This window comes from Anoplopoma fimbria, chromosome 20 (genome assembly GCF_027596085.1).
Source record: "Anoplopoma fimbria isolate UVic2021 breed Golden Eagle Sablefish chromosome 20, Afim_UVic_2022, whole genome shotgun sequence".
NCBI lineage: Eukaryota > Metazoa > Chordata > Actinopteri > Perciformes > Anoplopomatidae > Anoplopoma > Anoplopoma fimbria.
In genome coordinates this window covers 20,337,568-20,355,256 of record NC_072468.1, presented here as the reverse complement: position 1 = coordinate 20,355,256, position 17,689 = coordinate 20,337,568, and the positions used below count along the sequence as shown (strand labels likewise).

General features: G+C 41.1%; 1 protein-coding gene across 3 annotated transcripts in view; it reads left to right on the top strand.

The window, feature by feature from the left end:
- Positions 1-14,617, top strand: part of map7d1a (MAP7 domain containing 1a) — a 37,973-nt gene extending 23,356 nt beyond the window's left edge. For 2 of the 3 annotated variants that reach the window (XM_054621737.1, XM_054621735.1), the window contains 12 exons: positions 2,010-2,132; positions 2,247-2,401; positions 2,789-2,919; positions 4,427-4,665; positions 5,774-6,056; positions 6,833-7,013; positions 7,982-8,086; positions 9,592-9,642; positions 9,732-9,792; positions 11,218-11,299; positions 11,668-11,906; positions 13,669-14,617. In XM_054621737.1, coding sequence (XP_054477712.1) covers positions 2,010-2,132; positions 2,247-2,401; positions 2,789-2,919; positions 4,427-4,665; positions 5,774-6,056; positions 6,833-7,013; positions 7,982-8,086; positions 9,592-9,642; positions 9,732-9,792; positions 11,218-11,299; positions 11,668-11,906; positions 13,669-13,679 — 1,661 coding nt within the window. In that variant the 3' untranslated portion in view covers positions 13,680-14,617. The remainder of the gene's footprint in view (positions 1-2,009; positions 2,133-2,246; positions 2,402-2,788; positions 2,920-4,426; positions 4,666-5,773; positions 6,057-6,832; positions 7,014-7,981; positions 8,087-9,591; positions 9,643-9,731; positions 9,793-11,217; positions 11,300-11,667; positions 11,907-13,668) is intronic. The other variant, XM_054621736.1, reaches the window with a different exon arrangement.
- Positions 14,618-17,689: the final 3,072 nt, after the last annotated feature.

Here is a 17,689-nt window from a genome sequence, read left to right as displayed (position 1 = left end):
TATAATGTTCTAAGCACCAAGAAATGTATTAGATTCACCTCAGTTGTATTTAAGTTGTGGCAGAAATCTTAGAGACAAATATCTTGTCTTAATTGTTATAGTTATTGTTATAGACTATAATTCATGATCGAAATATACCACAGGTTGTAAACCAGAATATATGCATTTTTGGTAGTTTAGGCAAAGTGACACTTTTAAAACTATCAATTTTGGAGGCATCCAGAAAGATGAAATATCATTTTTACCATGGCTGTGCACATAGATGTCTGACAAACACACCTAAAGGCTAGCTGAAGTGAACATATGGTGTACTGTGTGCGTGGGTGTATTTTAAAGCAGTGGAAGTTATTACATACACAACCAGCACGCAGGAATTTGCTTTAATGACGGTTGCTCACATCACAAGTACGGTACTGTAATGTGTTGCCTCACAGTGTGTGGGTGAATGTTTGTAGAGGCATCAATAGAGCGTAACACATGACGCCACATAAGTTCCCCCTCTAACTCTCAACCCTGTGACCTCTGTGAACATCTGTGTGGCGCTCTCTTGGCTTCCTAGGCAGATGCTCTGTGTCAACGGTCAACCTGCCCAAACACGTGGACTCTGTTATAAACAAGCGTCTGTCCAAGTCCTCTGCTACGCTCTGGAACTCCCCCAGCAGAAGTAAGGCAACATCTGGAATGCCCCCTCCTCCTCCTCCCCCCGTTTGTGTCCATCAATCTGCCACGCCAAACACCTCCGAATCCGTTCATCATTGTGCTTTTTTTTTTTTTTTTTTTTTTCCCTTCATGATTTCAGTCCCACTTGTTTTGCTTGATGGTTGACAGCTGACCCATTTCTTTCTTCCAAAACTACTTTGAGTTCTTTTTTTTAACCCCCTCAGAATTTGGGTCAGGGTTTTGTTCTGCATGCTCATATTTTTGATATGGGTTATGTACAGTGTTTACATTTTGTTGTGGTGTCTTTTTACTATCCTTTTGTTGGTTCATTGTGTGGTGATGGTCATTTCATGTGTTTGCACTGTCAAATGGATCCTTTTTGTGCTCATTTTCAACATACTGGATGAGGGATGTCTTATTATATTGTCTTGAATTTTATTGATTGATGATCTGAAGGTGGGGTGTGATTTCTCAATGACAAATATTTATTTGAATTATCTTTGTGTCTTTTAAATCAAGCTTTCTTCACGCTACGGATGAGAGCAGCTCTTATTTATAGGTCTCAAGTTAACCAGGTCACGGTGTACTCCTGCAAAAAACAAAAGGAGAAACTTCAGGGCTAGTTAGTGAGTAAGTGTGTGAGTCAGCATTTTTAAGGAGATAATGTATTCTGAACACTCCCCGGAGCAGGTACTGTTCCTCTGTGCTGCTGGAAAAAATAGATGGGTAGCCACTCTGTTCCTTTTGTCGCTCTTCTCTCTACCTGATCACTATTACACACATTCACTGCAACGTCTTATTCGTCCTGCACCTTAAAGCCAGATAAGGACGTTTCAACCCCATATAAATACTGATGAGTCTCCACTCTTCTTTGGCTCTGCTTGTATGCTCAAGGTTGTGGTTATAAATAACTGACTCACTGTCTAGACAAGCATTTCAGATAAGTCTCTTTCTATTGGGTGGTACCACCACAGCCCGAGGTTATAGTAGACACATTTACTGATATGATTTTCTTTCTCTTACAGTATCTTTGGGTAGAACTGAGGTGTCTTATTGGGGTTCTGTGTGTTTGATTGGGTCTTAATGGCTTGTGGACATATTGCTACATGAACCATAACTTAAATAACGGTTTCTTTTCACTCCCCTTTGGTGACAAAGTTAAGACTTTATTCTATCGCTGTGTCTGGGTAATTGCTGAGAACTCTGCAGAGATTGATTTCAAATGGGCTTAAGTTCCTCTAATACTTCAGGTTTGACCACTGACTTGGGGGTGAAAGCAAAGTTCTTGTTCACCTGAGGACATCAATTAAAGAAATATCTTCTTATGAATCTGCTTTTCCAACCTGCAGCTCGTAGCCTTGCACTGAGTCCATGGGAGAGCAGTATAGTTGACCGGCTGATGACGCCAACGCTGTCTTTCCTCGCTAGGAGCCGCAGTGCTGCCAGCGTCCTCACCAATGGCAAAGATGGAAGTAAGTTGACACCAAAGAACATAAGTTCAATATCTGTTTTACAATATATAAATGACATTATGCTAATGTGTGTATGTTGGTGAGGCTCTAATTGTACGTCACTCTTCTCCACAGACTCTCCTATCTGCCCCCGTTCGGCCTCAGCCAGTCCCTTCACCTTGTGCGCCCACCAGCCCCACCAGCCCCACCACCGCTGCTCCGACCGCTGGAGAGTGACGTCCAGCACACCAGACATCACCCAGCGCCAACACAGACGGAGCTCCACTCCCGTAAGTCTGTCCAATTAGCTTTTGCCCCGCAGTTGTCCTCTCTGACAGTAGTGTAGTCACAGTCTTCTGAGAGTTACAGCAATGGTAGACTCTCTCAATAATAAGTTAGCCGCTTTAGAGAATAAAAGTGTAGATAAACAGCCATGAAACATATATTAGCTGATTCTGTTTTTCGAGTGGCTTTACCATTCACCTGTACATGAGTGAGATTGTTGCGTTGATGTTGCCAAAAGAGCAAAACATAGTGCCTGACCAGACTCTTTTCATGTACTTTATGTATAACAACCTAAAGTGTTTTTTTTTTTTTTATCATAATCATTTTTGAGTGGCACATGAAAAGTTTGTAATGTGTTAATCCATTTTCATCTTTTTTTTTTTGTCAAACAGATGGATAAAAACAAGAAAGAAAAGAAAGACAAGGAACGGGAGAATGAGAAGGAGAAGAGCGCCATCAGTAAAGAGAAGGTGTTTAAGAAGAGACAGTCTCTACCCAGTATGAGACACAGACCTGATCCAAGGTAAAACATAGTTTATTTGTCATTAAGATTTCACTCATGTGTGTCATATTTACCACTAACCTGGTTACTGATTTCATCTACCACATCTCTAATTATGATGATAAATTGTCTATTTACACGTTCAACAAAGCTTATGGTCCATTACCACTGTTGCTAAGAAATCACCTTTTTCCTCTTTGGATGGCAACAACGAGTCATTTAAAATGAGCTGATATGAGCTGCAATCATCGCTGTCTCAGTAGATTTATTGTTGCTCTCAATTTCCCACGCTATTAAATACTAATAAGCACCATTATGGAATTATATTTTTCGGCCTGCGACATACAATAATTTCATAACTAATTAATTTATCAATTATGTTGGTCTATATGGCAGTTAATCTTTTAGTATTAAATAAAATCATAAGCAAGTGACTAACACCAAAAGGCTATTAATTGCAGATAATTTCACAGTTAATTATAAAAAGCAAATTATTGTTTTTCTCTCTAATGTTAGGATTGCTGCTCCTCTTTGGTTTGTCAGATTATCTCTTAATTTTGGACTGTGGTTTGTGCAAGCAATACAGACATTTAATATTCCTCGATTAAGGGAAATAATAAAATCATTTTTTTCACATCACTGACTTTATGTCAATCCATCAAGAAAATAATTGTGAGTTGCAGCTTGAAATCATAGAGGTCTAGGTTGAACATTAACATAGTTGATATATGAAAGGCAAGTTTGAAACCTTGTGGAAGCTCCAACTGAAAAGTGCACCATATAAGGTATTTAATTTTAAGCTACAACCTCCAATTTAAAAAAAAAAGAACAATTCCCTTACATACCCTAAGAACCATTTGAAAAATCTGACATGTCTGCTTCTCTATGTTCATACAGACATGGTCACTAAAACCATATTGTAAAAAAGCTAAACCATACATCCCCCTGACCCACAGCTTGCTTCTGTTCAACAGCTGAGTTAGGCAGAAAGACCATGTTTATGTCTGCACTGTAATGACTCCATAGTTCATGCACTGTTTGAGCCCAGACATGAAGGATCCAGAGACGAGAGGTAATTTCGTCTCCTATCCCTAAGCCACTGAAATAAATGACATCCATGACAGATGGGATGGAATAGAAGGAAAAAGTTCCTTTGATTCATCAAAAAGGCAACAAAGACCTTGGCAAAGCAGTCATTGCCATCAGTGCTAGAGGGCGAGAGGAAATAAAATGTCTTCTTCAGCATAATGGACGTTTCCCCTTCAAGTGTTACTTTGCCTGTGTATAGCTGGGATGCTGACCGATAATGCACTTTGAGGGTGATGATGCAATGTTTGAGTTCTTTGTCTGCTATGAACCTGTTTGCTGAAGTGCGGTTTCTTCAGGACATGTGTCTGGCTTGTAAACAAACATTTCAGCCCAGGTTTAAAGCACTAATGTGCCCAACTTGGTGTAAATTCATTGGAGAATAATTGTTGCTCAATTTCCCATTTTATTTTTTTTACCCCTGTATTTTCCTGTCTTACAGTCCTAGTCCTTTATCAAGACAACGGCCGTCATCCCCAGCTACGCCTAAGGGCAGAACTGCCTCCCCCAGCCCTGCTGCCTCTCCAAAGCCTCCATCTACACGTGGAAGCCCGTCAACACCTAAATGTCGACCAAAAAGAGCCAGGACCCCTGCCAGGATAGACCACCGCGCATCCTCCCCAGTCCCCCTGGAAAGAGTGAAGGAGCCTCGCAGGCCCTTAACTCCCGAACAGAGAAAAAGTGAGTACAAAAAGAGAGTTTTGATGGTCATTATTTCTGTCTGAACTGGATTGAAAAGCTCATACTCAGGTACTATCCCTGCATTTTGACTTAATTTAGATCCTGTATGAAAGCTCCAGGTGTAAAGAAAATGTCATTCTCAAGGAGTAGTACTTTGTGATGATTCAGGGACTTAATGAAGTGAAACAGTAAAAAAAAAAAAAAAAAAAAAAAAAAAAAAAAAAGTTACATTTGTTCCTAAGTTTGACATTTTTTTTGTCCGGTTACTAGCTTATTGCCAGAGCTTTCGACCCCATCTCACAAGCTTCATCGGTGATAGTTTGATCAGTTGACATTGCCTGACCTTTGTCTTAGGAGTTGCTTACGAAGACCATTAAAAGGGGTTGAAAGCTGTGGATCAAGGTGGACCTTGAGTATAGAATATTATTGTTATTATTTAGTAGATCAGTATACTGCCCAATAATCCTCATTTTGTTGCAATTTGTCATCCCCACAGTGATCAACTGTCCTATTTGTTTTATATACATATATATACAGTATATCTGGAATTCGGGGTAGCTTCCCTCAATGTCTGAGTCATACTGTAATTTACATACTGTTTTTTTTTTTTAATACCCAAAGAATTCTTCACTACGTGTCTTGGTCTCTTCCTGTTACTGGCTAGAAGATTAGTTTTAATGGAAAAAGTGAAATAGAATCCAAGAAAATCAGTATCTCTTCCAAGAAGCAACGGGCAGCGATTACCATTAGGCTTAATGAGCCATGGAAACAAAGGGAGTTTACTAAGTGAGCCACACACAGCTCCACAGCCTGTGTCTCCTCACACACAGCACTAAGAGGCTTCACTAATCAGCCTTAATTACGCAATTACCAAGTTCTTAGGCTGAATCCTGGTTGTTTACAATTTCCAGTTGCTAGGGACAGAATGTTTCACAATGTAGAGAAAAGGCTGCTGTTGTATGTGTTTAGCGATCGGCACCACTTTAAGAGTCATAACTTGTAGGGAAGCATACAAATATACAAATAAAAAAATCCCTTTAATGATTGCTGTTAAGTTACACAGCACAAGTTATTGTCTCTTCTGTAACACTCATTTTCCCTGTCTTAGGTTCCCCCGTGGTTCCTGCCATCACAGTAGCCTCAGCTGCTGCCTCACCCCATGGGTCTAGAGTGCCAGTTACGTCCTCTGCAGCCTCGCCCTCACCTGAGCCAGTCCATTCAGCTCCGTCTGTTCCTGCATCATCACCTACACCTTCTCCATCAGCCAAACCCATGGCGGGCACCAACAACCAAGAGGAGGCAGCTCGCATCCTGGCAGAGAAACGCCGACAGGCCCGAGAGCAGAGGGAGAGGGACGAGCAGGAGCGCCGCGAACAGGAGGAGAAAGAGAGGTCAGAGGGTTTTTAAAATGCCTCAAAACACAGAGATGGTCAGCACAGTGTTGACCTTGCATAGTCATATGTCTGTCAACCTTTTTTCACATTGCATGAGAAAAAAAAGTATTCTTAAACATGCCTGTGTCTTTGTTGAATGACAGTTATTCTGCAGCTGTGTTTCCACTTATGGGTTTGGTCTTTTAACTACTCATTACATTCTTTTTCCCAGTCAGCCATCTCAGCAGTTGTACAGATGTTTATTTGCACCCTCAGACATATAACATTTGATTTAATGCTGAAATATACATTATTTATTTTTTTAAGTAATGATTGATTGGTGTAGAAAATGCTGCAAAACAAACCTCAATTGGGCATTTAACCATTTCCCGTGTAATGGATGAAAAAGGCATTACTAAAACTAAACAGGAAGGTGCTGTGCACTATCAAAGCACATTCGTGTCTTAATGGGACCTCACTCAACACTGGCTGTGATGTGTGGCATCATTAAGAATTTGATAGCCTGTTGGCTGATCGTAACCACAGCAAGGTGCTATTTACAGCTTTGGAATTGATGTGATCTCTTGTTGGGAGTCATACTTCCAATTGTTTCCATCTCTGTAAATAGTTCGGTTTCCTGTTGCTCAATGTCTCCTCAGCAGAGATGTTGTGCACTGAAGAGGAAATGTCCCGTCAGTGGAATTATTTACCTTTTTGAAGTTGTTGACATCTTCCAAAGTCGTTGGCACAGGATTTTGTGGTAAATACTTACCCTTATGCCCCAAACTCTTTAGGATCCTGAGAGAGGAGCGAATAGCTAGGGAGGCAGAGGAGAGGCGACTCAGGGAGGAAGAGGCACGCGCCATGGCCGAGGAGCAGAGGAGGAGGGACGAAACCCAGCGCCTGCAGGACGAGAAGGAGGCTCAGGAGAAAGCCAAAGCCGAGGAGGAGGAGAACGTGCGCCTACAAAAACAGGTAAATTGTTTGTCAATGCACAGCATGCAGAGCAAGATGGAATAGAAGTTGTTACTGAGGTTGCAGTTGACAGGTCTGGTTAGTCAGATAAGCGTGATAGGAACTTTAAAGCTCATCGTAGTGACAAGGGCCATCATTCACGACTAAAAAAGTTATTACTGCCTTTCAAATGAAGGTTAAGACACACATGAATCACATCACATCACAACATTCCCAGGCACTTTGCCCATCATGCCACAAACTTAAACGCTCTCCTACCTTTGGCAAACAACGTTTGTGGCGTTTCACAGTGTCACTTGTTTATTGCCTCAGCTGCTCACCTCACACTGACCTTTTGATGGACGGGTCCAAAAACATAGTCCAGTATTTTCTCTACGTCAGTGGGATGTTGTTGTCCTCTGAAGGAAAATATTAATCCAAACTGGTGAGCCTGTAGCTATAATGAAGTACCCTTTTTACTTTTCAGTTTCTTAGTTAACCATTATGCAATATTGACTCTGTGTTTTGTCGATGTTGCCAGGGAGAATCGGATGAAAATAATAGTGATGCTGGATTAGTAGAAACACGACATGTGGCTGTTCATTACATTATTTGTTTATCCTGTAGACCTGTGCCTTGATCAGCTCTAACATTGTCTATTCTCTGCAGATGGTTAATTATGCTTTGCCACCCCCTTGTGGTCTTTTACAGAAGTGGCATTTTGGGTTAAACATGATCCAATATAATTACCCAAAGGCTTAGGTATTGTATTTTGCTTTGATTGGTCCTCACAAGGCAGTAAATGTTGAAAATAGATTTTTTTGGCTCAAAGGTACAGGCAAGTATTCTTTTTTGTGGTTGTAAACAATAATTGCACAGAGCAACCACACCCTTGTTACGTAAAAGGCATGCTATTTTGGCTGAGTTTTCTTTTTTCCTCCTTCTGCCTGCATTAAAGTTGTGGTTGGATTCTCGCCTGTGTGTTTCAGAAGGAAGAGGCTGAGGCTAAAGCCCGGGAGGAGGCGGAGAAGCAGCGCTTGGAGAGGGAGAAACACTTCCAGAAGGAGGAGCAGGAGAGGCTGGAGAGGAAAAGGGTAGGGCAACACATCTGTCCTCTCATCACTTCTGCTTTCAGCCAGGTTTTAAAGTAACCAATTCCAAACTGAAATGCACATTTTATAAATAATAAAAGTCGAAATTAAATTCCTAGTAACTGCCATAAAAACATATAAATTGATTGATCGCTTAAAAAAGACCCAGCTGTGCTCTCAACTGCATATATCTCTTCTCATATACCTCTCACTGGAGGTATTATATTCTTGGGTATTATATTCTATATTATGTTGACTCTGTGGTCTACATTCTGACAAAAGCAGGCTTGAAAGTTGAGACCCTGAGACCAAGATGAATTATGTTTTTGACTTATCCTGGATTGGTTGTCTGCATGCCAGGATTTAATAGGGCTTAGACTGTGTGTCGAGCATGAAGCTATATATAAACACTAATAATAATAATGGAGACCTCCCTTTGCCAGAGTTGTGCAGATCTTTTTCACACGTATGTGACTGTTCTGTGACATGCAACACACATCTCCAGTAAGATCACACTTCTGTATGCTAGCTAAGCCGATCTTTTCCCCCTCCTCATCTTCTCTCCATGTGAGTCAGGCTCTTATTGAGACCGGTTCAGACAGCCCAAGCCTGGCTGCATGAAGGAATTAGACCACAAGAATAGCATTTCCTCTGCCCCGAAGACTCAATGTTTAGTTACACTGCACAACACTTAGTGACTGTGACTTCTACAGTCCTGCTTTTGTTATCGCCTCAACAAAGAGAAGTTTGTGAAGAGTTAGCACAGGTGGTACACAGGTGGTTGAAAGTACCTGAGGGGCAACACAACTTAGACATTGAAGAATCTTCAGCCTTGAGGCAGAAGTTCTGCAGAAAAACTAGATGCCAAAGCCATGCGTGTCTGAGCTGTGCATGAATAATCTTGGATCTTAAATATGCTTCCCTTTTATGAGTGGCAGCTGCAGTTATGTTCTCACTGTCCCAGGCTAGCAGTGTCCTCAGATAAAGTTTGCATCTCCCATCAAACTTCTGCAGAAATGAACCCACAGAGAGTTGTTTGTTTATACACAGAGTATAGTGATCTCCTTCCTACTGTTCACTGTTCGACCATCCTACGCTGTTGTTCCAGTTGAATAAACAAGTGCTGCTCCATCATTATTTATTATAATCACAACGGAGTCCAGTGCATTCACTTCAAGCACAATGGCCTTAGATACAAGAGACAGGAAGTCCTTTTCACAAGTAAGGAGAAGCAATGAACAGCAACACGTAAAACCGCTGTTTTTAAGTGAAACAGTGTGACAAGGTGTTGGCTCAGTCTAGCCCACTAAACCTAACCCAACTTTTAACAGCCTGGATTTTTTTTTCTTCTTAAATTTATAAACATATCTGCCCTGATCTCTTGTGTCTTCCAGCACAAAATGTATAGAAAAAATAGGTACAAACTAAATAGGTTCTGTTCTTGGCATTTTGTTCTACGTGGCATTTCTTTCCTTTTTGTCTCATCCCTGACTTTTCTTTTCCCCCAGCGTCTAGACGAGATCATGAAGAGGACACGCAAGACAGACGGAGGCGACAAGGTACGTTTGCCGTTCAGTTTAAACCAGAACAACAAGCCAAAACTTGACTTAATAATAAAACTGACTGAAATGATCTCCCATCTTCACAGAAAGAGACAAAGTCTTCCCCTCTCACAAACGTCAATGACAAAGAGGCAGAGAGCAGCAAAGGTAAGCAAAACATCAGTCTGCCTTTTTCTAAAACACCCTCAAGTAAAGGAGGAAAATTATTACTCAGTCATAGCATTTAATCTGCAGGAATCGTCTATGGTCTGATCTCCCCTCAATGTGTTATCTGTGGAGGGATTTTAAACAAAGTGGATACTTTGTCGCCAGAATCCACTTAAAGGTTGTTTTTTTACTTGAGGCTTTAGTTTGCAAATCCACTTCCACTACAGAGTAGATTTTTGATGGTGTCTGAGTCATGTTATTGTAGATGAACTCATTTTACTTATCCCAATTTAGGGCTGATACTTGATGACCCACTAATGCACTATCCTTCCAATGCTTCTTTTGCCTCTTCCACATGTTAGAATAAACAGTCACAGGTATTTTATTGTGCTTTTGCTCTCATTTCCCCATGTGAGTCAGCCTCACACCAGAGCCTTTTGTATAAAAGGGTTATTAGATTATATCTCTACCTCATATCCTGCACAGCTGCCGTCTGAGTTCTTCTTCTCAATACAATAGGACCCATGTGTGCTTGCTTGTTGTCCAAGCTGTGATACTCAGGGACTTGGAGAGGAAGAGTGGGCTCATGGCAAAAGCCTGCTTACTTTTGAAAGAAGTATTCATTTCAAGACACATTTGGCCTTACCAAAATCTACTCTTCCTACAACTTCTAATTCATCCATCCATTATCTGTGACCGCTTATCAGATAAAGGGTCGCAGGGAGCTGACATAGGGCAAAGGCTGATTACAGGGCTGACACATGGAGACAGACAACTTTTCAAGTCAAGGGAATTTTATTTACTTAGCCCGATATCACAAATCAGTAATTTGCCCCAGAGGGTATTCAAAAACTGCACAGCCTCTTTCCTTAGAATCTCTCAGCAGAGAAGGGAAAAACTCAACGGAAGAAAAAAACATTTTAAACAGTAAAACAAATGGAATAAATCTCGAGTAACTAAGAAAGTAACTATGAAAAGATCACTCTTCCATGAATTATATGAAAATTCTGTTCTCAACAGCTTATATAACTTGCACACCCTCCTTGTCTAGGCTTCCACGTCACGTACAGTAGATGAGTAGGATGAAGGGGATCAATGTGGTCTGTAAGATATGCTGTTTGTCAATGTTCCCAAATGCAGGAAGACATTAGCTAGCCACTTATGTGGTCGGAGGCCTGGCGGGCATGCATCCATTCTAGTCAGGGGTGTGGAAATCTGTCTCAACCACAGCCAAGTACTCAGCAGAGTTGGGGGGACTCTGGGCTACACAGAAATAATGGCCCAGGAAAACTTGTCATCCCTTTTCCTGCCTATTTATGTTTCTCATACAAGTTAAAGATGATCATTAATGGTGGTTGATCACGCAGGGTAGTGTTGGATGTTGAATGTGTGTGATAAATGGCTGTTTTACTTTGTTTCCTGTAGCTTCTGCTGATTATCAGCCAAAGCCAGAGATCAACCTCTCCAATAACAAGACAGAAAATGGACAGACCAGCGTGAAAGAAAGGTAAAACTATTGCATTCTTTTGTGGATTTTGATACGCTTCTTTGGATTCATGCTGATACAAGACCACCGGGAATCGTATAAAACTTGTCTGCCAAAAAATTCACCAATCAAACCTGCAAAAGAAATTTGCAATGTAGTAAACTTCAACGGAAAACCCAAGGAGCCACTAGATTCAGGCCCTCTGTAAACAATTGTTATACTGGGAGAGAGTTGGTTTCTTGAAACGTTTACCCTTTGTATTTGAATACGCTCCTTGGAGTAGATTTGAAAATAATCATGTAATTGGCAACGACGGAATGACTCATTTGTTGTATGAGTCACTCTGACCCAACATAACTAAAACCATGCTATGTGTCTCCCCACTTCAGCAGCCCCTCAGTCCCAGTGGTCAATGGAATCCAGCCCACAAGACATGAAAACGGTCTATCCACTAAAGGAGACCCTGCCCACTTTGGCGATATCATCAATCTCGCAAATCACGGCAACACCACCAACGGAGCACGGGACAAGTCTGAGACCAGCATGGCCAGTGAGCCGATCCTCACGTTTGAAAGTGAGGAGTCATTCATGAAGAAGGCAGGCCCCATGAAACCTCAGCATGTTGCAGGTAAAGAGTTACAAACTGCTTTGCAACACATACCAAACTTTTTTTATTTATTTTTTACTTCTGGGAAGAGCAGCTGTAGCTTAATATTTAAGAGTGCTATTGATTTGACTTTCAGCCAAAAAGGCTGATTTTCCTAGAAAGCATTTCATAATCTTAAAATTGATTCTAAAACTCAAAGCCAAACAGTGCAGAGAGTCAAGAATAGATGTAATATGACCTTGTTTCATGTCTTTAGTTAAAGGGCGAGTGGTAGTGTTTTAGATTAACTAGAGGAACATTAGCTTCTAACTGAGCTATGAATAAAATGCTTTTAGTAGTCTCAAAGGAACTAAAGACATGGCTTCAAGGTTGGCATAGCTTACAAACGGCCTTATTTAGGCTGTAGTCCAAGATTTGAGTCAGCGCAATATAATGCTTTATTTATCCACAGAGAGGGAAAAAAAAAAATAACTGATTCAAATCAAAGCTTCCCACAAAGAACCGATTACAGACAGTTTCCAATTTATTAGTACCCAAACAACAACATTTTGAGTTAAAGGATCCAGTTTAGCCAAGAACTCCAATGTACTCATTGGATCTGTCCCTTAAAAAAAGTAGCAGCAGGCAGCGCCATGGGTTAATTTGCAAAAAGCTTATCTGCTTATTTGCACTGAGCTGATCTTACAATTGGCCAAGTTCACATTACCCGATAAAGGCTGCAGTACAAGGCACCATAGTAACTGCCGTTGTCCTTGGCACGAAGCGACAACAAACCTGAACTTGTACTTCATAGGTCATCGCTCCAGTGAGAATGAGTACCCCCCGAGGAGAGGATGGTGAGGCATGGAGACTCCATTTACACTCTCCAAGGGGTGGAGATGAGATATGGAAGAAATAGCGTAGGGAAGGGTGAAGAGAAACGGGTTATCTTTATACTGATGACAGCTTTTATTCAGCAGCTCCCCTGACTTGGGCCTGCACCCAGAGAGGAATTCCTAGAATTGCAAAGGCGGTGAGGAGACCCTATCCACAAGTGCTTCACTAGAAACAAGACCCCGTGGCAATTAGACAGCATATCACTCCTCGCTCAACCCCCCCCCCCTCACAGCCGCAACGTCAGCAGCGCCCTTCAGCTAGATCTTAACCCTCACCTGTTAGCCTGAAGACAAGCCAGCAGTTAGAAATACTAAGTAAAGCAAACCTTTGCTAGCCAACTGACATATTTTCCTGAAATCACTTAACTTCCTCCACCTTACACCTCCCACCTTTTTAACTCCGTCATATAAAAGAGTGAACATTCTCTCTTCTCATTTTCACTCTTCTAAATCGGGATACTTGAGCTCCCTTTTGACCTGGTGGGACGTTTATGATAAGGGTCTATTGATATGCGAGACTGATTGAATGTTACTTCATGGTCGTCAATTTATTTTCAGGCATGCTTCTAGGGTTTATTTGCATGTCCACACTTGTTGAGAGTATGATCGTTCTTAGCCTCACGTATGGTGTTTTCAGTCAATGTTACATCTATAACAAACTATTTACGCACGTTTGCTGAATTTGAACATAAAAGACTTTCACTAGAGACCTTTCTATTACCCTTGTGTCATTTTAATGGGCTCATGCCCTACGAATCATGTTCAACATCCTGCATTTAGTATTGTCATCAGGTCAGATGTTTACGCACTACTTCATTACTCATGTCAAATTGGTTGACTCTGTTTTTTCTATTAGCATTTGATGATTTATGCTCTGCGGCTGCTGACCCTTTGCTCCTCCCTCACAGAGGTCCTGTGACATGTTCCGATGTTGAAGTGCTCGTCGCCTTGGCCACTGAGTTTTCCTGTGCCCTGCCAACGCACGAATGGGGAGCCCTGTGAACTGTGCCAAACTTTTTCTAAGCCCCTAAAAAGCAAACATACTTTTCTCTGAATATGAAGCGGGCCACAGAAGATGACGATCTAGCATCAGGACACAAAAGCAAAAAGACAGCGGGATGGGCGGTGTTGCTGTGTGCAACACAGGTGCGTCAGTGTTAACATTTGTAAAAGATCTTTGTGGCACAGATTCCGTGCACCTTAATGCTCAATAGTATCATCCTTTGTACATTACAGTCCAGCTGAGTAATTATTACCATAAGCTGTAAGTGTTTTGTTTTTTCTTTGTTCTTTAGTTATTTAACTGAAAGATAAATATGGGTACATTTTGTGAATAATGTAAATTAACTTTGTGTGATGGACAAAGGAGGTCTGTGGTTTAAAGTTGTATGAAAGGGAGTCATTTTATGTTACTCTGCTCTGAGTAGACCCTCTACGTAAAACTAAGGTATTATACATCCTGGTCTGTATAAAGCTACCTGTAACAGTTTTTGTAAAGTTAAATGGAGAAATCTGGATGCAACAGCTTCTTACTGTGTAGACATACTGTCTGTGTAAATATTAGCTATGGTTGATTGTACGCAAAGCTGGATGTAATAATGAGTGTGCAACTTCACAAATAAGAAACCACAGTTCATTTAAGGTCAAATCCCTAGAAACAAGGATTGAATCCACTATTAAACAGTAAAAGCTGTTTTTTACGTCATGTGCAAGCATGACAACGTTTTCTCTCATATGCATTGAGATTCCATGGACTCGTATGTAATTGAAATGCTGGTGCGTGTAAATGCTATAATTATTTTGATGTGCGTTACAACGTCAGTTGGAGCATCTTAAGTCTTATTAAAGGCAAGCTGTCCAGTCTGCTGTCTCTTCATCTATTTGTCTTGATTAACATTTGATGAACTCAGGGAAAATTACTGCAGGAAGAAAGTTAATTATACAAATGCTCTAAATGAACTGTTGAATCTTTCTGTCAATTGTTTTGGGGTTCATTCATCTAAAAACAAGCCTTGGAATTAATCATCATTACTAGTCAGTACTTGACTTGTTTACTCCCCAGACTCAATCATGCCCATTCCCACTGAAAGTCGCGTAAAGACGCCATGCACACTAACCACAGGATAATAGATTTAGAGATGGTACCAGAAGGCTTTATCGTTGATGTGCAAGGCATGCGAGTTGGCTCAGCTGTCCATTTCACTTTGGGTCTCCTTTTACAAAATCCCCTCGGGGTACATGCCATTTAAACTGCTGCCCCTTTCTCTACATAGTGGTGGCCAGCCAGAGGCCTGGCACACTGTTTCCAAGCCTTCTAGACAGCTGAAATGCATTACAAACACAATTGTCCTATTTTGATAGAAGAGGACCAAAGTCCTCTTCTATCAAATGCTAAGACATTCCTCACTAATCATCATGTTGAAGTTATGTGATATTTATGACTTATAGCGGCTTGTGAAATGTAACTGTTTGTTAACTTGAACCTGTGATGCACAGGCAGCCTCTGAACTCCCAGTGGGCTACATAAGATTTGATCCCCATGCAGTAGAAAGCTCTGAGTTTTAACTAACTGCTTTTTAGAAGGAAATGTTTTCATCTAAATGAAACAGAAACCCGAAGACGGAAAACAAGAATAAGGATTTATCAGATTCATCATTGAGGAGACCCATCATGCATCTGAGGATGATTTCAAGTAAGTGAGAACCCTGTTCGTTTTAAATCTATCAACATGATAGTTTTCATTTGAAACAGTATTATTCTTACAATGTGATGATTCCTACAAATTATCCCTCAGTCATCCAAATGCTGGCATAAAAAAGTGCATCACTGCTTTTAATGCTTCACCCCCCCTCCAACATGTGAAACAATGAGGCACCATTATGCCCACTATATTTCAAAGACAATCTCACATTGCTCACAGTCTGAATATGCAACAGCCAGTTGGCTTCCCAAGCTTCCTTGAAAAAGATATAAACCTCCGCTGACACATAAGCGCAAGTTTCGACAACATGATCTCCCAGGTTCAATACTTTGCTTCTACACTAGACCACATGCTGTTAAAAGCTGTATTCATCAACCCCACCAGAGGGAGCAGCATTGCAGCTCTGAGGTGATGGACAACATATTACATTACAATATTAGTTTAATACATTTCTCTGGATTCATGCCGACTCACAAGTTCGATACAAGTGTGTCACCATGGAAATTGCTTACGTGCAAATCTAAACATCTACAGAAAAACGAAGATTTATTTTAAAAAAAAACCCCGTCTCTTCTATAATTCTGGACGCAGTCTAGCCTAGTCTCTGGTAATGTGTAGTGCTTCTCAGAGGGGTCTCGAGGATTAGTGGGCACTATTTTTAGGGAGGTGTCAGCGAGGCAGCTCACAGTTACAGGCTGAGTACTGCCAAGTCTCTGAAGAAATTCACACAGAATGAGGACTGAAAAAAATACTTAAGGGGTTAAATTTGTGGATAGGAAGGGTGATCTAAAAGTCACTACCGGTCATGAATAAAAGTGCTTTCTGCCAGTTTAGGTTAGCGCTGGTTTGTCTGATAGTCCTAGTGTAGCCCAAGCTCACTGTTGTTTCAGACATAAATCTCTGAACTTGATGACTGTGAGGAATCTTGCAAATGTGCAAAATTCTGAATGGCAAGTGCGCCCGCTCCGCTTCCATTTTAAGGGGGGAGGGGGGAGCACTGAGTCACGCTTCGGACTCCCACTCGGGAAAAGACCACCACCGCTACAGTTATGCACACATGACAACCATCGAAGCCCATGGTCCAACCTCCGTTTAGTGTTTATTCTCACCCCCTTCTCCTTCCCTCCCCCTCACATTGACCTGTCTTTATCTGCTCAGCAACAGGCTCTTTCCAGCTGCTCTCATATGGCAGAACATTAATGACAGGGCCACAGATAGGCAGGCACCCACGGCAAGCCTGTTTCTTGATCCTCCTCTGAGCTGTCAGAGCAGGGCAACCTTTCAGCTATCCCGACAGGATATGGCAGATTTAAGAGCGACCCCCAATAGACAGGGCCTTGATAGCACAGAGCTGACCTCAGAGGTTTCCCAGAGAACCCCGGGCCTCACATCCTATCAGGGTGGTCACTATCAGGGAGCAGCTGAGTCTAAACAGGCGGCTGTTGGATTGTCACAACCAGTCGGGTATAAAAACTCTTTGATGAAATTCTTCCTGAAGGTATGATGTTCAACCAAACCTCAAGTATTTCACGAGTCTGACCTTAGTGGTGCACTCTGCTTCCACATTAGTGTGAGCCGAAGGCATACGTTTCCTTTGGGTACATGTGAATAACAGCATGACCTGAGAAAGTGTGAAAATGTTTATTGGACAAGTATGGTAAGATTTACCTAAAAGGTGCCTTGGCTTGGTCGATCGGTATTTAGATTTTTTTTTTGTTAATAGCCACGGCAAAATGTGGGCCTGAATAACTTGCCAACTGCATGTAAAGCAGGAGGTGTAGTTTGAAGTAGTTCAGGAGTAGTGTCTTCAATTTCGGCCAAAGTGAAAGTATTGAAATGGACCGTGTATGAGTAAAATATAATGTGAGAAAATGGAATAATACATGTTTGTCATTAAAAAAGCATAGTATAGTATGTTACAAAAATCGAATAGAAAAATCCCTAGAACAGCAAGTATGAAAAAACATGTCAAGAAGTCAAGTATGGTATATCTAAAAGAACGTCATAAATAAACATCAAAAAATATGCTCAAGGTCCTAAAACAGTGATAGTATAGTATGTCGAAAAAAAGTCAGAAAGATAATCATAGTTCAGTATGTTGAAAAAAGTCAGAAAGATAATCATAGTTCAGTATGTTGAAAAAAGTCAGAAAGATAAGCATAGTTCAGTATGTTGAAAAAAGTCAGTGTAGTATGTCAAATAAAGTGATGAAAAAGTGTTAGCATAAT